The 24,171-nt window shown below is 40.4% G+C and overlaps 1 protein-coding gene across 2 annotated transcripts in view; it reads left to right on the top strand.

Annotated features, from left to right (window-relative positions):
* The first annotated feature begins 7,048 nt into the window (after positions 1-7,048).
* The window catches only part of LOC104594266 (E3 ubiquitin-protein ligase UPL1-like), a 33,354-nt gene continuing 16,231 nt past the window's right edge, over positions 7,049-24,171 (top strand). For both annotated transcript variants that reach the window (XM_010254488.3, XM_088897004.1), the window contains exons 1-4: positions 7,049-7,431; positions 15,461-15,556; positions 15,641-15,847; positions 16,048-24,099. In XM_010254488.3, coding sequence (XP_010252790.1) covers positions 7,399-7,431; positions 15,461-15,556; positions 15,641-15,847; positions 16,048-24,099 — 8,388 coding nt within the window. In that variant the 5' untranslated portion in view covers positions 7,049-7,398. The remainder of the gene's footprint in view (positions 7,432-15,460; positions 15,557-15,640; positions 15,848-16,047; positions 24,100-24,171) is intronic.

The following is a 24,171-nucleotide window of genomic DNA, read 5'->3' as shown; positions in this document are numbered from 1 at the left end:
GTGGTCAGCTCAATTCTGGTGAAAGAAGATGATGGAGTTTAGAAACCGACCTACTATACCAGCAAAGTACTCATTGACGCGAAGACCAAATAACCAAACCTAAAGAAGGTCACCCTGACTCTTGTGACTTCAACCACAAAATCTGACCTTACTTCTAGGCCCACAACATCCATGTCCTCACATATCAGCTCCTTAAACAAGTGTTATAGAAACCGAAAGACCTCAGGCCTCCTGAAATTCGACCTCGACTATGCTCCTCAACCTATCATCAAAGCTCAAGCCATAGCAGACTTCATCGTTGAATGCACCTTCTCAGCCTCCGATCTAGCCGAAGATCTTTCAACATGGACTCTCTACATTGATGGTTCCTCCAACTAGAAAGGGAGCAGTGCCGGTCTCTTTCTTCTCAAACTGGATGACATCGCCCTTTGAATACACCCTAAGGTTCAACTTCAAGGCTTCCAACAATGAAACTGAGTATAAAGCCCTCATAGCTAGACTATGCCTCGCTCATTGAAGTCTTCAATGACTCCTAGCTCGTGGTAAATCAAATTAGTGATAGATTTAAAGCTTGCGAGCCCAGCATGGCCAACTACCTTGAGAAGGTTCAAGAGCTTGTTGCTCCGTTTGAGTACTTCTCCATACAACAAATACCATGAGCTGAGAAATGTCTGTGACAACACCCTGTCCACGCTATCCATCTCGTGACAAGCCAACCTTGGCCTCGGGGGAACAACTCGAGTTAACACCTTGGCTCACTCAAGCATGGCTAATGTGACTCTAGCGGTCTTCCCAGTGCAGTTGCAACCATACTAGATAGATCACATCTTCCAGTATCTACAAGACAATGCTCTTCCACAAGATCGAGTCAAAGCCAAGAAGCTGATACATAGAGCAACCTGATATTGCATCATTAGAGGAAACCTCTGTTGAAGATTGCACACCTTGTCATATTTGATATGTCTCCCCTTATATGAAGTTGAATATATGCTCAAGGAAATCCACGAAGGAATCTAAGACGACCACCTTGACGCCCCAACTATCATGTACAAAGCTCTCTAACAAGGGTATTTTTAGCCAAGTATGAAGCAAAATGTTGCACAACTCATACAAAACTGTGATTGCATTCGAAGACACTCCAATATACTCCACCAACTAGTAGTCCCCTTAATGTTGGTCAATAGTCCTTGTGCAATATGACATCATCGATGCTTTCCCTCCAACATCCAGTTAAAAGAAGTTTCTCCTTGTAGCTATTGACTATTTTACAAAATGGATTGAGGCCAAACCCCTATCACACATAACAACTCAAAATGCCCAAGGTTTTTTGTAGAGATCCATCATCTGCCGCTTTAGCATTCCTTGTGTTCTGATTACCAACAATGACACTCGGTTCATAAATATAAAGTTCAAAGTGTACTATGTCGAGCTCATAATCAATCACCACACCACTGTGGTTCATCGTCCAGAGCAATGAATAGACCAAAGTCATCAACCACACCCTACTACATGGTTTGAAAACATGGTTAAATAGAGCTAATGGTAGGTGGGTATAAGAACTTCCTAGCATCCTTTGGGCTTACTAGACTACACCAAGGACAATGACCGAGGAGACCTCATTTAGCCTGGCATTCAGAGTGGAAGTGGTGATCCCAACAGATATTGGGTCCCCTATGCTTCAAATTGAGCTCTATGATGAAATGACTAACAAGGACGATCTCCGAGCTGAACTTGACCTTCTAGAAGAAAATAGAGACCAAGCCCAAGTTAGAATGGCTAAGTACTATGACACGCAAGTTCACCATAGATAGGTCAAGGCAGGAGATCTTGTGTTTTGCAAAGCTATCATACCAAAGCTTGGTGTGTGTAAGCTCAGACCCAATTGGGAAGGACTATACAAAGTGAGCAAACTATTAGGGACAAGCTCCTACAACCTAGAGGACCTCGATGGCAACCTCATACCACATAGTTGGAACTTCAATAACTTGAGGATGTACTACCAATCGAGGATTTCGAACTGAATGGCGGCCAAATTCTCTTGCAATTTCTTGAGTAATGAAGTTATTTTTGTGCAAAGGTATCCTAGTCCATGACACTACACACTGAGCATGACACACTTTGATTTGATCAGGTAGTGATGGTCGAGGCCCAATACTTGGATCGGTCTAGGACCAAACCTGTGGTGTCTGAATGACTCTACAGAGCCGATGACTCACAAGGAAACCCTTGGCTTGGGGCCAAAGGGGTGGAGCTAACCGAGTACCTCGATCAACCCCTAAAGGAGCTACCATGGCCAACCCATCGAGAAGCTATGAGTCAACTCCAAAGTGACCATGCACCACCAACCTCCCCGGCCATCATGAGAGCTTAGAAGTACCTTGGCCAACCTGACTTGGGAAGGGTCCGAACCACTAAACTTTCATTGCGAAGACAAACACCTCGATCACCTGAAGACCAAGGTTGTGATTTGGACAAACCACTCAATGTAAATTAGGGGTAGAAAGCAAATAACCGAACCGAAATTACAAAAAGTGCTTCACTTCATTATTAAAACAATTTGTATAAGTTTAAAGTCTTGACATCCTCGATCATACAAGATAGAGCAAAAAGAAAGTAAAGAAGTAGTACCATGAAATAGACAAAAGGATGATGAAGAAACCACCTGAGGACTTCGGTAGGTGTTATTGCTCAATTGGAGGACTGTCGGTACACTCCTGGGTGTCCACTTGGTCGGTCACCTCAGTTCCTCGTCTTCCCTCCTTCACTCACTTGGTGGGAACCTCCCAGTCCCAAAGGCCAAACTCCTCCACCACATGATTGATCTTCAGGAATAAGCATGCAACCCTCCTCTTGCAATGAATAAAGCCCATCTGGTAGGAGTTGGTAGCGAAGTCATACAACTCATCCTTATATTTATCAGATGCCTTGAACTCAACCATGGCCTCTCACTTCGCATGGGCCACCCTAGCTTCGGCTTCCTTCGTGAACTTCTTCATTGTCCCTTTCATTTCATGGAAGTGGCTCTTCAACTTCTTCAAATTGTCCTCATTGACCTCTACTGTTTTCTTTGCCTAAGCTAGCTTAGCCTTTAGCACTGCATGGATGGCCAAACTCTCAAACACCCCATTGTATAGATGGAAGTCTCCTTTTGAATCTCAGGAAGTAGTATGACCTAGGTGAGTTGCTTGACTATACCCTTAGTGTGTAGCGTGTCCCAAGGACAAACACTCTAGTTCGACAGATAGATTTTAGTTTCCTCTTCCTTGGCGGTTTCTTCAAGACTCTTTCAGGGAGTCATTTGCGAGCAGCCGTAGGGGCGGGGGAAGGGGAGCACCTGCTTAGCATCCACCATGACCACCTTGTCCCTAGTGGTCCTCGCCCTCTTGGATGGTCAAGGGTGGTTTCCTTTTCTTAATGTTGAGAAGGAGGCACATCTAGCGTCGAAGCAACAACCCTCTTCTTAACCATCGCAGCCTAAAAGTAGCATATGAGCCTCTTCGTCGGCATCCATTTGTACGTCTACACAACACAGAAAGACAATCAGTACTTGGGAAAAACCAAGATAAAAATGACAACAAACTCCTATGGACTAAGGACTGATTTGTTAGGGGCAACATCAACCTAGCTTGGATCAACATAGCAGGTGAGGCGTATTGCTTAATGTGCACCTTTGTTATTTGCTTCAAGGCCACCCTCTCCTCCTTCTTCAACTCAGCCTCTTTCAGAGCCTTCACCATGGTCTTCGAGATGACCAGCTCAGGCTCAAATGGCCATCCATCCTTATGCCTCACAAAGAAAACCCCCTCATTCCATGCTTAACCGAAGAGGGGGCTCTAATGAGCACTTTGAAGTTCGGCCAGGTTGAGAAATAATAATAACCCTAATAGTGCTTATTCAGATGGAGAAAATACTTGAACACATACAAAGTGACCAAGATATCATGGATGGTATAGAAATAGGGGAGGCCGACTAGATACTTAAAGGAGTCTAACATTAGTTGGATGGGTAGGACATGGTGCCACCTTAGCACGGTCATTAGGCCACTATCCAGGGAAACCTCAGCCCCACTATCAAACTCTCTTCATATATGCAAAGGTCGCCTAGTTGAGGTGAATCCACCCTCTAGCCTATCCCCATATACCTCAACCAAAACTCGGTTGGGATGAGGACGAAGACCAACTGAACTCCCAAGGGAGTTCTCACTCAAATGGCTGACTTAAATGACTCACCCCTTGCCTTATATAGAGGCAACCAACAGTCAAGATCAAAACCACCCAACATCCCAGATCTATCCCCATGTTCCACATGCATGTAAGCTTAGGAATACAAAATGACATGACTTTTGGACCATATAATTAACACTTGAATTTCAGATTTTTCATTTAGTTGGGTCTATGATCCTTGACCTGGTTCGACCACACCTCGATTGACCCAACTAAAAAGTTCTAAGTTCCTTATCCGAGCACAATAGGAGCTCATCCATTTCACCTCGACCAAACACCTATCTCGACTTCAGAACTAGGGGACTAGTGTTAGGGTCGTACCTTGGTCGGTTAAGTTGCTATATGGTTGTTGATGTGTCCTGATGTCAATCGCCGTCTTCAACCATATCAACCAAATAGCTTGTCACACGCCACAATGGCTCTACGCTAATGATAAGCGTCCACACCAAAGATTGTAGGATTGCCCGAAGTCCTCAATGGCTAGTCTCCTCATTTGAGCATTGGACATCCCTGCAAAGAACGTGACCGAGTACACCATGACACTTTACTATTTAAAGGCACTCCCATCAAGGTATCACTCTCCCTTGAATCCTTGGACTCTCTAGCTTCCTTTCTGCTTACCTACTCTTCTCAACCTTGCTCGGCCTGACCGAACTCTTCACCCCTTATTGACTTGAGCGTTGGAGTGCTTGCCCAGGGGCCTCCTCCTCAAGACCTCTAATTGTTTGGTTGGAGGTTCTACTTGATGCACCACCTCATCCTTCCACCTTAACTCATCCTAGTTGGTAGCACCTTATATGCTACTCGTCCACCTCAGTTTGGACAACATCAACATGTGTATTATGTTTACATGTTTGATTATACAATGTAAAGCAAGTTTAGTCTACTTTACACCTCCACTTAAGTCTAAATTGAGTTATAGGTTAAGGTGGTGTTTGATAAATCTGAAAGTTCATATATGAAAAAAGTTAAAAAGATATTAAATGTGTTTGAAATCTGAAAAGAGGCATAGTTGCTTTTCTACTTTTTAGAGGATTAGAATCCATAAGTTTGTTTGTATTGGATCAACCCTTTACCATCTGAAATTTATTGATTTTACTATTTTACCCCTAAAACATACAACTTGGAAATGTTGAATTAAATTTACATTATCTAAAAAAAAATAATTTTCAACCTCAAAATAATATTGAAACAATACAAATAAAAAATAAAAAAATTAATAATTACTAATTAATAAATGAAATGATTAAAATTAAAAAATAATTAATGATTATAAAAATATTAAAATAATTAATAATTTACATAAATAAAAATTAAAATAATTTTTAAAAATTAATGAAATAATTACAAATTTTGAGTTAATAAAAATAATTAATAAAAGCATTATTATTATTCACCGAAATATCGAACTACCACTGTTGCTTGTTGTAGTGGCGGCGGTGGTGGTGGGAAGACAAGGGAGGGAGAGAGAGAAGACAGCGACGGTGGTGGGAAGACATGGAGAGAGAGAGAGAGAGAGAGAGCGAGAGAAGACAGGGGGAGAGAGAGAACCGACTCTACAACTTGCAATGGCGGTGGTGGGAAGACAGGGCAGAGAGAGAGAGAGAGAGAAGACAAGGGGAGAGAGAGACTACAGCAGCGGTGGCAAGAAGATAGTGCGAAGAGAGAGCGAGAGAGAACAACAGAGAGAGAAGACAAGGGAGAGAGAGAGCCACAACGGCGGTGGCAGGAAGACAGGGCAGAGAGAGAGAGACCAGAGAGAGGGAGAAAGAAAGTCAGAGAGAAAGAGAGGTCGAATGTTTTCTAGGTTTGGGGGTATCAGGGGTAACTTAGGTCATTTACGAAAAATTGTAAGGATATCTTGGACATTGGGCGGCTCTGAAACACATTAAGAGCTGGCCCAAGGTCTATGATTTTCCAATCTAAAAATCAGTTTCAGACCTAGTTTAAGAGGTACAATCAAACAAGGAATGAGGTCTGAAAAATAGCATTTTTAGATTCAGATCTCTAAAAAGTGCAATCAAACGATACCTAAGTCTTTGTTTTCTAATCCAGACCTAATGTACAAAAACCCAAATTAGGCTCGCCCAAATAAGAATGGAAATGGGGTGGGTTTGGAGTGGGGGATCATACTCCCCATTCCTACCCTTGACTTTAAGTAAGTCCCCATCTCCGACCCCTAATCCCCATTGGGAGAAAAGTTAACCTCTATCTGCTATCTTCCATTGGAGACATGAATCCCGAGTGTTTTCAATTAAATTTTTTTTTTTGAAAAAAATTACTTCAAATAAAAAAATTTAAAATATAAATAATATTTATATATATATACATATAATATTAAATATAAATAACATTTAATAATATAATCAGCGGGCCGACACTTCACTCACCATTCCGGCCAAGGCACTCTCCACCTCTGACCAGCGGGGATGGGGAGAATCGCCATCCCTACGTCCAAATAACCGCCGTAGGTCTGGTACGCCCTAATTTTCTCTTGCTACTCCCCCCTCTTCCTTTCGACCAAAATCCTCACGCACGTTTACACGTGTCCAGCGTATTCCGGTCTTGATCATCTGGCCAAGACAAACAGAACAAAACACATATTAGAACCGACTTTCTACATCCTTGGCCGAAGTAATGTTGTTCTCGCGTCCAAACAACTTAACGACACTAAGCAACCCCACTAATCTACCATTTTCCAGAACGAACTTTCAGTAAATCCCGTTGCCTTACAAGGGTATTATAGAATCTACGAAATTAATTTGGATTTTCCATTCCATACTTTTTTTTTTCTTATTAAAATATTCTCTCTCTTCCCCGGCTCCGTGCTTTTCTTCCCTCTATAAAGTATAAACACGATACTCTCAAGCTTCTCTCTCCTATGTAGGATTTCTCACTCCCCGATCGGATCAGCAAATAGAACTGTTTTCCGAAAACCCTAACTTTTTTTACTGAAAATTCCTCTGTTTCTCGTTCATCTCAACCTTTCCTCGTGTCTTTCAATCACTCGCACAAGGATCGTATATTTTTTCCCCGCTGGGAAAGACCTACTTTATTTTGACATCTCGTTACCTCTTTGATCGGAGTTACAATTATTGTTGGTTCACCGTGAGGAATTGACCACCCTTTCATCGCGTCTCCTATTTCGGCAATGATCTCCGCCGGTTAATTCAAGATGAAGCTGAAGAGGAGGAGGGTTTTGGAAGTGGTATGTAGTATTGCCAATACTAGTTATTCTCTCTCTCTCTCTCTCTCTCTCAAGGTTTTCATTAAAGCAGTATTTAATTGGAACGAAATATTTTGTTAGGGCTTTAGTTGTTGGTATTAATTGCTTGCCTTGTTTTTGTTCCTAGCATCCACATTTTATGGCTTTGCTTGATTACGAAGCGAATTGATTGCCCTTTTTATCTATTTTTTTATAAATTCGGTCTGCTTTTGTAAATAAAAAATTGTTTCGCGTTACTAGGTGTTTTCCTAATGCATGCAATCGTATTTTTTTATACTTTTATTTTTGAGTTGTTGATTGAAAACGGGAATTTATATGCTGCAAAAACTGTTTTGTTACTAACGTCGGGTCTGTTCATGATTGATTTTTTTGAACTTAAATTTTAGATTTGTTTTTTCTTAAAAAGTGGCAACTTCCAATGTTGATATCTAAGTAGTATTGGTTGCAGTAATTATAAAGATAAATATTTTTGATTGCATGACAATAATGAGAAGGGTTCAATCATTGAATTGTTGAAATTGGAATCTTCTGAAAACTTTGTGTTTACTTATTCTTCCCCAATCACCAATAAAAGGGAAATAAAAAGAAAAAAAAAGAAAACTGCACTGAATCATTTCTATCTCCTCAGTCGTATATATTGACTACTTGGGACATTTCTAAGGCATACTTCGAACTTAGAAAGTTGAATTCTTGTGAGCACATACCAGGCTTGGTGGGACGCAGGTCTTTTATTTGGAACGGCACATAATGAATTTTATCCTTCATTTTGCAATAACTAAGTCAATTAACGAACATGGTATTGCCCATCATCAATATAAAAAATGAACAGCATGATAACTAATAAAAAGCACGATAAAGATAAAAGGTTCAGTTGCAAACTACAAGCTACCATGGATTCCATCTATGCATGTATGTATAAAACACTTATTGGCCGTGGAATTAGTTTATTCTGGTCTAAGCATGGCACTCCTTCCATATTGAATGGATTTTCTTCTTTAAGTAGAAGGTATGTGAATGCCTTAGGCCATTTTATAGCCAAACTATGTTACTTAGTGGGATTTTTTTATTCTTGTTTTGATTGGTAACCGGTAAGTGATCTTTTATCAATTGAAAAGAAATGTGTAGACAGAAATGAACTTCCACTCAAGGGAGAAAGGTTGAGCCAGAAGGTCCATCAAATTATAAAATCATATCAGTACCCATACTCTACGCCAGAGGGGCTTGACTGCTACAAAGAATCCTTATGTACCCCTTCTTATTCTAGATAGGAAACTAGACCATTTGCTGATCTTCTTTCCCATCTGAACAATGTGTTCATCTTAGGGGCAACAGATCTCCCCTCCATAATCAAGTGTTTTTGTTTCCATGGGCTTTCCTTGCTTCTCAACATCCACCTTATCATAATATCATCATTTGATAGTCCTCTTTCATCTAAAGGTTCAGGTATCCCAAGAGAAGCCCAATACTTGGTATTTAGTATACATGTATTTGTGATTTTTTGACTAAAAAATATATTATGTCCAGTTATTCAAATATACTGAAAAGCTTATGATTGTATTTTTATATGCTTTTATAGTATAAAAATATAATTATATTTGTATATATTGATGTTTTAATAGTTTATAATATATTTACACGTAAAATATGCTGGATTTTTCATTCTGTATATTTCAAAAGATGGTGCATTAAACATGTATTGATTTTTAAACTATTTTTATAACATACTACATATGGTTGACTGTTTTTTTTTTATCATATTTTCATTTTGAAATTGAGTTGTATGTGGACTTTTTCATATTGTATTTTTATTGTATATGCATTTTACTATGGCTTAACCTGATTTGTCACAGTGATAATATTCATGCTTGTACTGAACTCCCATATCCCTATAGTGTTGCATGGACTCTTTTAAATGGATGAAATGCCCATGTTGGACATGCATTGAATTTTGACACCATAAATTCTTGAGTGACAGTTCATGTAACATTTTCCTCTCGCCTTGCTTATATGACACAAGTTAACAGCTAGTGTACAGAATGAATGCCATTTTTTCTTATAAAACATTATTAAATAACGAAGGTGAACTTTTAGATATTTATCTTATAAAGCGTTTAAGTAGCAAAGAGAAACTTTTAGACCTATTCTTATAGGTAGGTATTTGATGTTAGAATTGAGAAAAATTTGGGCTGCATTACAATATTTATGGCTCCTTTAATTTGAAATTTGGTATTCTATGATGCCCTTTTACACTCTCTTACTTTATTTATACAATATGATACTACACCTTTTTTTTTGAAGAGTAAAAATAAAATTTTATTAAAGAAAAAGAAACAACAGTACAGGCTAAGCAAGGTGTTAAGATAACATCCAACCATTCAAAAGAAATGACCAACATCCAACAGACAGACGCGAAGCAGAAAAAGAAAAACACAGCCTACAAGATTATAGCTTTCTTAATCATCTCCTTCAAACAGTTCTTCATTCCCATCACCTTCGTCGTTCCACGCCTCACTTCCTTCCCCTGCTACAGAATTCTTCAGCTTCTCTTCCCTTTTACTTCCTTTGGATTCTTCAAAGGCCCTTCTAGAAAACTCCTCTCCACCCCAAAAGAACAATCCCAAGCTCCTGCTGACTTTAACACTCCTGTCCACCAAATCCTCAATCCTCGCTTTGCCTTCCTTCTCCTCGCAAGCTGACTGAGGCTTCTCAAAGTTCTTCTCTAGGTCTTGACTTGAGTACCCTCCTCCTGCTTATCCTCTGATCCAGGCCACCTTTCCAAATTATGAGATTCTTCTCCTTGCTCCTCTAGCACCTTTTTTTTATCAATAACAGTAAAACTTTATTAATGATGTGAAAATTTAAGAAGATTTAGATACAACAGGGGAGGTAAAAAGACTTAACTCCCCTACAACAGAATACAAAGACAGAAGTTCAAAACTTAGCCCAGAAAATAGCCTCCCTATTCACCCCCTGCTTGGCCAGCCCATCTGCAAGTGAGTTAGCAGACCTCTTCACCCAGCTATAGTGTATCTCAATGTCTTGCTCCTCTAGCACCTTCTTCTTCAAGACTTTGGTTTTTTATCCCTTTTCTTATAAACTCTCTTGTATTTATTAGTTGGACCAGCCCCTATCAAACCATCCTTTAACCTTAAAAAACTTTTTAAACATGAACAATATGGGATGAGTCTCTCGCTATCTTAACTGTCTCTGTAACAGCTGCACCTTCCTTACTCGCTACTTTTCTTTTTTGGCCTAGCAGTCTAGATCAACTCCAAGCCGGCCAACTGTGACTTCAAAATTTGAGTATTCCTTGCCTCCTTCAAAGAGATATCCTCCCCTTCTTTTCCAACTTCCTTACACCTAAAATTATTACACCTTACATGTGGAAGCACCACTCCTTATAACCTTGGCGTCATCTACACCCGCCTATGCATTGTCTTGACAACTATGGTTAAGTATCAAGTGGCACAAGTGGTTCCAATTGTATTTCCTATTCTTCCTTTTTCATTCTACTAAATGGTTTAGTTGAAGGTCACTTTTGAGGTGGCGAAGACCTCCATCAAGAGGATCCATTTCTTCTTTCATCTTTATTATTGTTGTGGAAGCTTTGAGTCAGCTAGTTACGAAAGCAGAGGAGGTTGAGCTGATTGATGGATTTGATGCTAGTTCTGGAACCCCTGAGATATCTTAATTGCAGTTTGCTGATAACTCCATTTTCTTGTTGGTGCCAAACATGAAAGACTAAGGTTCCTTGGATGCAATTTTCTCTGCTTTGAGGTTTGAAGCAGTTTTTTGGGTTATGTATCACTATCAACCTATTGAAAAGTAACGTATATGCAATATACGTTGGTGCCAAACATGAAAGACTAAGGTTGAGCTGATTGATGGATTTGATGCTAGTTCTGGAACCCCTGAGATATCTTAATTGCAGTTTGCTGATAACTCCATTTTCTTGTTGGTGCCAAACATGAAAGACTAAGGTTCCTTGGATGCAATTTTCTCTGCTTTGAGGTTTGAAGCAGTTTTTTGGGTTATGTATCACTATCAACCTATTGAAAAGTAACATATATGCAATAGGAGGTATGGAGAATTCAGAATAGCTGGCTAGTGCCCTTGGATGTGCTTAACGTATATGCAATAGGAGGTATGGAGAATTCAGAATAGCTGGCTAGTGCCCTTGGATGTGCTTTTGGCAACATCATGTGAGAAGCAAGATGTTGAACAATCACTTTGTTCTTTACTCTTCTTTCCTAGAGTCAGTAAACCACTTCCTCATTCATTGTAATTTCTCCTTTCTTTTGTGGTGTCTGTTCATCATGATTTTTGATGACAATAGGTCCTCTTCATGACCTTTTCAAGCTTGGCCAGCTAATGGATATAACAAAGAGGGCTAATGTTATGGAATTTCATTCCTTTTGCTTTATGCTGGTATATTTGGAAAGAAGGGAGCAAAATGACTTCTGTTGGGAATCCTTGTCAAGTTCAGACAATAATTGGGCTCACTGGCTGTCAAATTTGGGGATTTTGAAGGGCCCTCTTTCTCTCATTTTTGTAATAGATGGAATGCCATTATCTCTGACTAGGGGAAGGTGATGCACAGAGTATTATTTCTCCCTTTTTCTATAGTCTATCCTGTCGCTTTCTTTTCCTATTTTAATAAAATCTTTCTTTAATTATTAAAAAAGCGGTAAAAACATACATGCCTAGTATTGCCAACAACTTGCTGTCAGTCCTTTTACAACAACTTGGAACTCCACAGGAAAGTTTTCCTCTCAGTCCTTTTACAACAACTTGCTGTTGTGTGAGGATACTGACTTCCTTGGGCCCTGATCTGGAATTCTCATGCCCCTTCCAAGGTTTCTTTCTTGGTTTGGACTGCAGTTTTGGGTAAATGTCTAACCACTGATTGGCTTATCAGAAGGGGGATGCTTCTTTCAAACATCCTATGCCCCCTGTGCAACGGACCTGAATCCTCCAATCATCTTTTCATCCATTGCAGTTTCTCTTCCCAGCTGTGGGAAATGGCTTTTTCCTGCTTTGGAGTTCAGTCTTGCTTACCTGAATCAGCTCTTCATCTTTTGCAAGGATGGTCTCTCAAGGGTTTGAACACTAGAGGCAAATTGCTTTGGAGGGTCTTCCCTTCTGCCATCCTATGAGCCCTTTGGAAGGAAAGGAACAGTTGAATCTTTGACAACATTTTTTCCTGATGTAATTTCAGTAAAAAACAAGGTTATAGGCTTTTTGTGTTCTTGGTTAAGTGTACGCAGGGCATTCAGGGGTGTCTAGCTTTTCTCTTTTTTGCAAGCTGGACCTTTCTTTTGTTGACACATTTTTGTATATTCCCATTGTACAGGCTCTCATTGTACATGGGATGTTATTTATGTTCTTCCTCGTACTTTAATACAATTCACTACTTTACATGTTTCAAAAAAAAGTATTGCCAACAATGGACCATGTGGTGATAATAATCATTGTACTTCAAACAGAGAGAATCCTAGGATTCAACAGTCCTAATATTAATGGCACTACCAAGAACAAAAAGAAAAAAGAACTGAGAGAATATAATATTAGAAGAGAGGGAGATCATGAAATATAGATCGGTTAGGCTATGATACCATGTTAAAATGCAAAACTTACGATGGGAGACGAAGAAGAGAGAATTATAGAATCAATTCAGCCACACTGCTGGTGGATCTTCCTTTATCTTTTTTGTTAGCAGGTCATAGTACAGGTTTGCCTCTCATTTGTTGTCCCACTAGGTTATAGGTACCTAATAAAATATACAATTAACTGATCTTTCTAGTCTCTTGTTCTCACCCCCCCCCCCCCCTGGCTCCACATGCCTTCTTTTCTTTTTAGTTTGCCTTGTTGAATTGATGACTCCAGTGTCAGCTTAATCTTTAATTATCTTTTTTTTTTGGGTAATAATGTTTTACAATATGCCTATTATAAGTGGAACTTGATAAGAGGTCATTTTTTTGAAAGGTAAGTTAAGTGATTGTATTGCAAAAAGAATGAGGAAGCCCTTATGTTTACAAAGATGGCCCCAATGAGAACAGAGGGGGACCTCCAGTGGTTAAATCTTGGGCTGCAATCACGAGAGTGGATTCAAGTTGGAGGGCATCCACTTCATGCAAAAAAGTTGGAGGTTATGAAGTACAACTTTGATAGTTGTCCTTTGGGGTATTCAGGGATAGGTGGTGTTTTCTGAAGTAATGAAGGATCTGTTCTTTGAATAAGCTTGTTCAAGTGGGTATGGGCTCATCATGTCCACTTGCTCATAGGGCTTGGAAGGTCTGATTTGGTATGGGCTCATCATGTCCACTTGTCCAGGGTTGCACCAATAAGTGTAACTTTCTGTTATATGATTTTTATTTCTGATTCTATGCTCAACTATATGCTGTTTGTACTTGTTATTGTTCCCTTCTGTTAACTTTTAATAGCAGTATATTTATGTGAATTGGTGCAATTAGAAGGCTCTGAAAGAGGAAGGAAGACCAAAGAAGACGTAGTCTAAAGTGGTGAAAAATGGTTTAAGGACTTATAAGTTGTATTTGACCAAAATCATGGTTCTTGATAGAGCAAAATGGCTGGACAAGCTTTGTTAGCCAGTTTGGGCTGAGTATGCATGTATGTGAGGGACTATTGCTTGGTGCAAACATTAAAACCCAGGCTTAGAGTTCAAGTTTGTAAGTGGTCACTACGTGCAAAAAATCCTAAGGTTGGGTCCATGTCCAGTCCACCTCCACAAGTAGGGGTGTCAATTGACCGGTTTTGGATTGGATCCAATCTGATCCAAACCTTATCAAATTGGATTTGGATGGACGGTCCATTATATTTATTGGATTGGGCCAATCCAAAATAAATTGGTCCATGTTCTTATTGGTCTGAATTGGACCTAAACCAAAATTTCAATAATTCGATCATGAGGCCAAACCCTTGTCCAATATGAAATCAACCAAAACTGAAGCTGGCATAAAATCACTTTTATGAAAGTACTTTTAGAAAAGCGCTTTTATAAAAGTACTTTTATGAAACCACTTTTGTAAAAGTACTTTTACACGAAAGCACTTCTATGAAATCACTTTTACAAAAGAACTTTTACGGAAGTACTTCTATAAAAGCACTTTTATGGAAGTACTTTTGTGGAAGTACTTTTATAAAACACTTTTATGGAAGTACTTCTATATAAGCACTTTACTGAAAGCACTTTTATGAAAGAACTTTTACGAAAACACTTTTATGGAAGTACTATATAAGCACTTTTATGAAAGAACTTGTACGAAAGCACTTTTACGAAAGTACTTTTATAAAAGCACTTTTACGACAGTACTTTTATGAAAGTACTTTTAAAAGTATTCTTACGAAAGCACTTTTACAAAAGTGTTCTTTCAATGCCAAAATGGTATATTTTTTTAATTTTCAGATTTTCTTCATTTTAACATATTTTTTGTATTTTTTTTATATATTCTGTTTTTTATATAATTTTTGATATTTTCATTTGGTTTGGATTGGATCCAATCCAGTCCATTTACATTTTAAAGGATTGGATTGGCTTTGGACTGGATTGGGTCCAATCCATTTTAAGTGGACTCACATTGGACTGGATCGGGTTGGACCAATTCCAGTCCAATTGACACCTCTACCCACAAGACCCTGGATAATCAGGACCAACAATGGGTGATGGGCCCACATATATGCATGTAATTCCAGTGTACACTGTTATGGACAAGTTTGGATGCACATGCACATGCTGTGTTAAAATGTGCTTCTTTTCCAGTTAGTGTTGCAAGAGCTATCAAATTCATTTGTTTTTTTATGACTGTTTTGTAATTTATGATAAGGTTAGTGTCATTATATAATTTCTAGTGTTGGCTTAATCTTGTGAGCAATTGTATCATGCATGCTAGCAAGCTTGTGAGTTCTTTTTCTTAATACTTAACTAATTGCTATTCAGGGATTTGCAATCATTAGGAGTACAATAACTTTTTTGCTTTTTCTTTGTTGTCAGCCTCCAAAAATTAGATCCTTCATCAACAGTGTTACTGCTGTTCCGCTTGAGAATATAGAAGAAGCTTTAAAGGGTTTTGTTTGGGAGTTTGATAAGGTGTGTTTTGATTGATCTTCACTCAATGCAATTTTGTGGCTACTGACACACGGTTTGTATGACAATATTTTTTCCTTGATACAGGGAGATTTTCATCACTGGGTTGATCTCTTTAATCATTTTGATTCATTCTTTGAGAAGCACATAAAATCAAGGAAGGATTTGCAATTGGATGATAACTTTTTAGCTTCTGATCCACCTTTCCCAAGAGAGGCTGTTCTTCAGGTTCTTCGTGTCATAAGGATCATCTTGGAGAATTGCACAAACAAGCACTTCTATAGTTCTTATGAGGTATGTCTCATTAGCTAAGGACTTTGTCTTCATTTTGTTGTTTAAACGTGTCAATTGCTTCTTTAGATAACCAGATATTTTCTGGATCTTTATAAATTGTACAAGTTGCTTAATTTTACAAACCCAGTTGATACGTTTCATTTATTCTCCAATTTGGTCTTATTTCTCTATTCTTACTTTTTATTCTTCTGCTAATGCAGCAGCACCTTTCAACCCTTCTTGCTTCCACTGATGCAGACGTGGTTGAGGCCAGCTTACAGACTCTGGCTGCATTCTTGAAGAAAACAATTGGGAAATGCTTGATACGAGATGCTTCTTTGAGCTCAAAGTTATTTGCTTTTTCACAGGGTTGGGGGGGCAAGGAGGAAGGCCTTGGGTTAATTGCATGTTCTGTACAGGATGGGTGTGACTCTGTTGCTTTTCAGTTGGGTTCCACCCTTCATTTTGAGTTTTATGCAGTCAATAATTCACTAAACGAGCCAACAAGTGCAGACCCACAGGGTTTGCAAGTCATTCATTTGTCAAATATTAATGGATATGCAAAGAATGATCTTGAGCTTCTTAATGAATTGGTGACAGAGTACAAAGTACCATCTAGTTTAAGATTTTCCCTTTTGACGCGATTGCGATTTGCAAGGGCTTTGAGCTCCTTGACTTCTCGCCAGCAGTATACATGTATTCGCCTATATGCCTTTGTTGTTCTTGTTCAGGCCAGCAATGATGCTGATGATTTGACTGCTTTTTTTAACAATGAGCCAGAGTTTGTCAATGAACTAGTTTCGTTGTTAAGTTATGAAGATGCTGTACCAGAAAAGATACGTATTCTGGGTATTCTATCATTGGTTGCTCTATGTCAGGATCGATCCCGTCAGCCAACTGTCCTGACTGCTGTGACATCTGGTGGAAACCGTGGAATCCTACCCAGTCTGATGCAGAAGGCAATTGATTCTATTTCCAATGATTCATCAAAGTGGTCTGTTGTTTTTGCGGAGGCTCTCTTGTCTCTTGTTACTGTTTTAGTCTCATCCTCTTCTGGTTGCTCAGCTCTAAGGGAAGCGGGTTTTATACCCACCCTTCTTCCTCTTCTTAAAGATACAGATCCCCAACATCTACACTTGGTCAGCACTGCGGTTCATGTTTTGGAAGCTTTTATGGACTACAGTAATCCAGCTGCTGCACTATTCAGAGATTTGGGAGGTTTAGATGATACTATTGCACGCTTGAAGGTAGAAGTTTCCTATGTAGAGAAGGGTTCAAAAAAGCATGATGAAGATTCTCAATGTGGTAAGAAAGGAAAACAAGTGGTCCTTGATACTTCTAGTGATTTAGATAACATGCAGCCTCTTTATTCTGAAGCATTGGTTGCTTATCACCGTCGATTGCTTATGAAAGCTTTATTACGTGCTATCTCACTTGGAACATATGCCCCTGGAACCACTGCTCGTGTTTATGGCTCGGAGGAGAGTTTGTTGCCACATTGCTTGTGTATTATTTTCAGAAGAGCAAAAGATTTTGGTGGTGGAGTGTTTTCACTTGCAGCAACTGTTATGAGTGATCTCATTCACAAAGATCCCACTTGTTTTCCTGTTTTAGATGAAGCTGAGCTGCCTTCTGCCTTCCTTGATGCTATAATGGGTGGTGTTCTTTGCTCTGCTGAAGCAGTGACTTGTATACCACAGTGTTTAGATGCCTTGTGCCTGAACAACAATGGCCTCCAGGCTGTTAAGGATCGTAATGCTTTGAGGTGCTTTGTGAAAATATTTACTTCCCGAACATATCTACGTGCCCTTACTGGTGATACTCCAGGGTCTTTGTCTACTGGATTGGATGAACTAATGCGCCATGCTTCCTCATTGCGTGGACCTGGAGTGGAGATGTTGATTGAGATATTGAATGTAATTTCCAAGATTGGATCTGGGGTGGAAACATCTTGCTCATCCAATGATTCATTGTTCTCTTCTGCTGCTGTTCCCATGGAGACTGATACGGAAGAAAGGATAGTACCATCAGATGATGGTGAACCATCCAAGATGGAAAGTTCTGAACAGATGGCAGAACTGTCTTCTGAGGGTTCACTTGTCAATATCGAATTATTTCTTCCTGAATGTGTTAGCAATGTTGCCCGTCTTCTAGAAACAATACTTCAGAATGCTGACACATGTCGTATATTTATTGAGAAGAAAGGAGTTGAGGCTGTCTTACAGTTGTTCACTCTTCCCTTAATGCCTCTTTCTGTATCAGTTGGTCAGAATATATCTATTGCTTTTAAAAACTTCTCACCTCAGAATTCTGCTGCTCTGGCTCGGGCAGCATGTTCATTCTTGAGAGAACATCTGAAACTAACAAATGAATTATTAACAACAGTTGGAGGGAGTCAGCTCACTGAGCTGGAAGCTGCAACACAAACAAAGGTCTTGAGATGTCTTTCTAGTCTTGAAGGAATTCTCTTGCTTTCCAATTTTTTATTGAAGTCGACCACTACCATGGTATCTGAATTAGGCTCTGCCGATGCTGATGTATTAAAGGATCTTGGGAGAGTGTACAAGGAAATAGTTTGGCATATATCTTTGTGTAGTGATGTCAAGGTGGATGAGAAGCGGGATGGTGATCAGGAAATTGGAACCACAGATGCAGCAATATCTAATGCTGCAGGTAGGGAGAGTGATGATGATGCAAACCTTGTTCCAGCAGTAAGATACATGAATCCCGTCTCAGTAAGGAATGCTTCTCAATCCCACTGGAGTGGAGAGCAGGAGTTCCTGTCAGTGGTCCGCTCTAGTGAGGGTTTACATCGTCATAGTCGACATGGATCGACACGGTTGCGGGGTGGACGGACGGGTCGGCAGCTGGAGGCTTCACAAACTGATTCAGAAGGTTCTGCAAGTTTACAGAATACTTCTGCTACCCAAGATGTTAAAAAGAAAAGTCCTGATGTTCTTGTTTTGGAAAATCTGAATAAGCTTGCTTTTGCTGTGCGTTCTTTCTGTGCAACTCTTGTAAAGGGATTTACATCTCCAAGTCGTCGTAGAGCTGAATCGGGGTTAATGAATTCAGCTTCTAAGAACCTTGCAACTGCCCTGTCCAAAGTCTTTCATGAGGCTCTCAGTTTCCCAGGGCATTCTACATCTGCTGGGCTTGAAATGTCATTGTCTGTGAAATGTCGGTATTTAGGAAAGGTTGTGGATGACATGGTAGCACTTACTTTTGATAGCAGACGTCGTGCATGCAATACGGCATTGGTAAACAATTTCTATGTCCATGGTACTTTCAGAGAACTTCTAACCACGTTTGAGGCTACAAGTCAGTTGCTTTGGACACTCCCATACTCCGCTCCTGCATCTGGTGTTGATCCAGAAAATGCCCTTGAGGGGGGCAAGTTATCTCACAGCTTGTGGTTACTTGATACATTGCAGAGCTATTGTCGCATGCTTGAATATTTTGTTAATTCTGCATTGCTCTTGTCTCCCAACTCTGCATCCCAAGCACAGCTTCTTGTTCAACCTGTTGCAGCTGGGTTATCTATTGGGCTGTTCCCTGTTCCAAGGGAGCCGGAAGTTTTTGTTCGTATGCTGCAATCTCAGGTTCTGGATGTGATACTTCCTGTATGGAACCATCCCATGTTTCCTAATTGCAGCCCAGCTTTCATCATTTCTATGGTTTCACTTGTCACTCATATATATTCTGGTGTTGGAGATGTGAAGAGGGGTCGCAATGGTATTGCAGTAAGCACAACCCAACGGTTCATCGGCCCTCCTCCTGATGAAGCTACCATTGCTACAATAGTTGAGATGGGTTTTACCAGAGCAAGAGCAGAGGAAGCACTGAGACGGGTGGAAACAAATAGTGTTGAGATGGCCATGGAGTGGTTGTTCAGTCATGTTGAAGATCCTGTCCAGGAAGATGATGAGCTAGCTCGAGCACTTGCATTGTCATTGGGCAATTCATCGGAAACCTCTAAAGAAGACAGCACTGATAAATCTAGAGATCTGTTGACAGAAGAAATGGTGACAGAGACACCTCCTGTTGATGATATCCTTGCTGCATCTATGAAGCTGTTTCAAAGCAGTGATTCAATGGCCTTCCCTTTGACAGATTTGCTTGTTGCTCTTTGCAATAGGAATAAAGGAGAAGATCGTCCAAAGGTGGCTTCTTATCTTATTCAACAACTAAAGCTTTATGCATCAGATTATTTGAAGGATACTAGTGCATTGTGTACCATATCACATATTTTGGCATTGCTTCTTTGTGAAGATAGCAGTACAAGGGAAATTGCTGCGGAGAATGGTATTGTATCTGCTGCCTTGGATATCTTGACAAATTTCACCATGAGAAATGAGTTGGAAGGGGTTTTTATCCCAAAATGTGTAAGTGCCCTACTGCTTATCCTAGATAACATGTTGCTGTCTAAACCCAGAGTTCCCCCTGAAGGTACTGATGGAATTCTTGCGGGATCTTCAATGGATTCTTCTGGAGAGCATGCTTCCTTCTCAATTCCAGCATCAGCTACAGAGAAGAAATCTGCTAGAGATGCCCAAGAGATAGCATCTGGAAATGCATTTGAGAAGATTTTAGGCAAATCGACTGGTTACCTGAGTCTTGAGGAGTGCCATAGAGCACTGGCAGTTGCTTGCAAGTTTATAAAACAGCAGGTTCCAGCTGTGGTCATGCAAGCTGTTCTACAGTTGTGTGCCCGCTTGACCAAGGCTCATCCTATAGCTATGCAGTTCCTTGAAAGTGGAGGCTTGACTGCACTTTTTAGTCTTCCACGAAGTTGTTTCTTCCCCGGATATGACAGTGTGGCATCTGCTATTATTAGGCATCTTCTTGAAGATCCACAAACCCTACAAACAGCTATGGAGTTGGAGATACGTCAAACCCTAAGTGGCATCCTCAGCAGGCATGCTGGCCGGCTTTCACCTAGGACATTTTTGACATCCATGGCACCCGTTATAACTAGAGATCCTGTAATCTTCATGAGAGCTGCAGCTGCAGTTTGTCAATTGGATTCTTCAGGTGGAAGGACTAATGTTGTGTTATTAAAGGAAAAAGACAAGGAAAAGGAAAAGTCAAAAGCATCTGGTGCTGAAAGTGGAATATCCTCTAATGAGTGTGTCCGAATGTCTGAAAATAAGCTACATGATGGATCAGGGAAATATTCCAAGGGCCACAAAAGGATACCTGCAAACCTTACTCAAGTAATTGACCAGCTTCTTGAAATCATAATGAGCTACCCATCCCCCAAAAAACAGGAAGAGTTTACTAGCACTTCTGTGCCTATGGAGGTGGACGAGCCTGTTATGAAGGAAAAGGGTAAGTCAAAGGTTGATGAGATGAAGAAAGTGGACTCTGACTGCCTCTCTGAAAGATCTGCTGTGCTAGCCAAGGTGACCTTTGTACTCAAATTGATGAGTGATATTCTTCTCATGTATGTTCATGCAGTTGGAGTTATTTTGAAACGAGATCTGGAAACTAGTCAACCACGGGTGTCCAGTCAACTAGATGGATGTGGACATGGTGGGATACTAAACCATATTTTGCACCGCCTTCTTCCACTATCTTCAGATAAAACTACTGAAGCAACTGATGAATGGAGAGATAAATTATCTGAAAAGGCTTCATGGTTTCTTATAGTGCTTTGTGGTCGTTCTGCTGAAGGCCGAAGACGAGTGATTGCAGAAATTGTGAGAGCCTTGTCTTCTTTCTCAAACTTGGAGAGTGGTTGTTCTAAGAATATTTTATTGCCAAATAAAGAGGTTGTAGCTTTTGCTGATTTGGTCAATTCCATTTTGTCAAAAAATTCATCTTCCAGTAACTTACCTGGTCCTGGTTGCTCACCAGACATAGCAAAGACCATGATAGATGTGGGGATGGTTCAGTCTCTCACTAGCATTCTTCAGGTGATTGATTTGGATCATCCTGATTCTCCAAAAGTTGTGAATCTTATACTAAAGGCATTGGAGAGCTTAACTAGGGTGGCTAATGCTAGTGAGCAAGTATTCAAGTCGGATGGGACAAACAAGAAAAAATCTACAGGTGCAAATGGTCGAATTGAAGATCAGACAACCACATTTTTGTCTAGTGAAGCTGTGGAGCATGGTAGGAATGGGGACATTGAACAAGAAACTAGAGATGTGGCGGGAACTGAACAGCAGCAGCCCCAGGCTACGTCTAATGAAGGGCATAATGACACAAATCCTAATCAATCTATGGAGCAAGATATGAGGACAGAAGCTGGGGAGACTATGACAAATAACCCATCCATGGAACACAGAGTTGAGTTCACTCATGAAGAAATGGAAGAAGGAAGAGTTTTACGGAACACAGATGGAGTGCAGATGACTTTTCAGGTTGAGCATAGGAATGATGATGATATGGGTGATGAAGATGATGAGGACATGGGGGATGATGGTGAGGATGATGATGAAGATGATGATGAAGACGAGGAGGAAGATGAGGACATAGCAGAAGAGGGTGCTGCTTTGATGTCACTAGCTGATACTGATGTGGAGGACCATGATGATAATGGTCTGGGAGATGAATACAATGATGATATGATTGATGAAGATGATGACGATTTTCATGAGAACCGTGTTATAGAAGTGAGGTGGAGGGAAGGTTTGGATGGTTTGGATCACTTGCAGGTTCTTGGGAGACCTGGAACTGCTAGTGGTCTTATACATGTTGCTGCAGAGCCTTTTCAGGGAGTAAATGTGGATGATATATTTGGACTTCGCAGGCCTTTTGGTGTTGAGCGCCGCCGTCAAACTGGCAATAGGTCTTTCCTTGAGCGACCTGGTTTAGATGGAAGTGGTTTTCAACACCCACTTCTCCTGAGGCCATCTCAGTCAGGGGATCCAGTTTCTTTATGGTCTTCTGCAGGGAACTCATCCAGAGATTTAGAAGCTTTATCGGCTGGAAGTTTTGATGTTGCTCACTTTTATATGTTTGATACTCCTGTTCTTCCATCTGAACATGCACCAACTACTCTGTTTGGTGACCGCTTTGTTGGTGCTGCGCCCCCTCCTTTAATTGATTTTTCACTAGGAATGGACCCTCTGCATTTAGTAGGACGAAGAGGGCCTGGTGATGGTCGGTGGACAGATGATGGCCAGCCCCAGCCAGGTGGTCAAGCTGCTGCAATTGCACAGGCAGTAGAAGAATTGTTCATCTCTCAATTTCGTAACGTTGCTCATGCAAGCAGTCCTCCAGCTCAGAGGTCATCAGATAACTCAGGGCTGCAGGAGAAGCAGCAATCAGATGTTCCACCATCAAATTGTGATAGTCCACCAATGATAGCCAGTGACATTGTTGGCAGTCAACAAAATGAAGCTCATCATCAAGAAATTGTGACTGAACCAGAACATACGGAGGATAATCCAACAAATGAAAGTAATTCTCATCCTTTTGTATCACATGGACAACCCAGGGGAGCACCAGTTGGTATAGAAGCAGGGGAAGGTGTTAGGGAGCAGGAATCCATGTCACAAAATCCTGATAGATCAAATGATATAACAAATAATAATGAAAGCATGGAAATTGGGGATAGCAATGGTTCTTCCTATGAGCAATTAGAAGCAAACCATGAGCTTGTTGTCACACCTGCTGAGTTACATAATGATCCTCAGTGTCAAGGTGGAGTCACAGTGCTAGAAAATTCCCATGATGCAGAACTCCAAAGTGCATATTGTGATGGGCCTTCAAGATCAAATAGCCACTCCAGTAATCATGCACTGGTTGATTCTGCTTCAGACATGCCTGATGCAGGACAAGGTCATACTTCCATTTGTACAAGTGCTGATATTGAGATGAATGGTACATACTGTGAGGGCAGTCAAACCGAGCATGGGCACCCTATGCCTGTTCCTGATGATGGTGCAGGTAGTCCATCAGCTGTTCAAAACACTATAGCTGTGCAAGATGCTAGCCAAGTCAATCAAACCAGCACCAATAATGAGTCTAATAGTGCAAACACTATTGATCCCACATTCTTGGAGGCACTACCTGAAGATCTGCGGGCAGAAGTTCTAGCTTCCCAACAAGCCCAGTCAGTGCAAGCTCCAACTTATGTACCACCTTCTGCAGATGATATTGACCCTGAGTTTTTAGCTGCACTTCCTCCAGATATCCAAGCAGAAGTTTTAGCACAACAGCGTGTACAAAGGGCTGTACAGTCTCAGCAAGCCGAAGGACAACCAGTTGACATGGATAATGCTTCAATTATAGCTACATTCCCTGCAGACTTGCGTGAGGAGGTTCATATTTTCTACTTTATCCTTCATTCTGTTCTCATTATTTCACTGATACCATACTGAATTCTAATTACT

The sequence above is a fragment of the Nelumbo nucifera genome, chromosome 1 (genome assembly GCF_055504915.1).
Source record: "Nelumbo nucifera cultivar China Antique chromosome 1, China Antique-T2T, whole genome shotgun sequence".
Classification (NCBI taxonomy): domain Eukaryota; kingdom Viridiplantae; phylum Streptophyta; class Magnoliopsida; order Proteales; family Nelumbonaceae; genus Nelumbo; species Nelumbo nucifera.
This window is presented reverse-complemented; position numbering and strand designations above follow the sequence as displayed.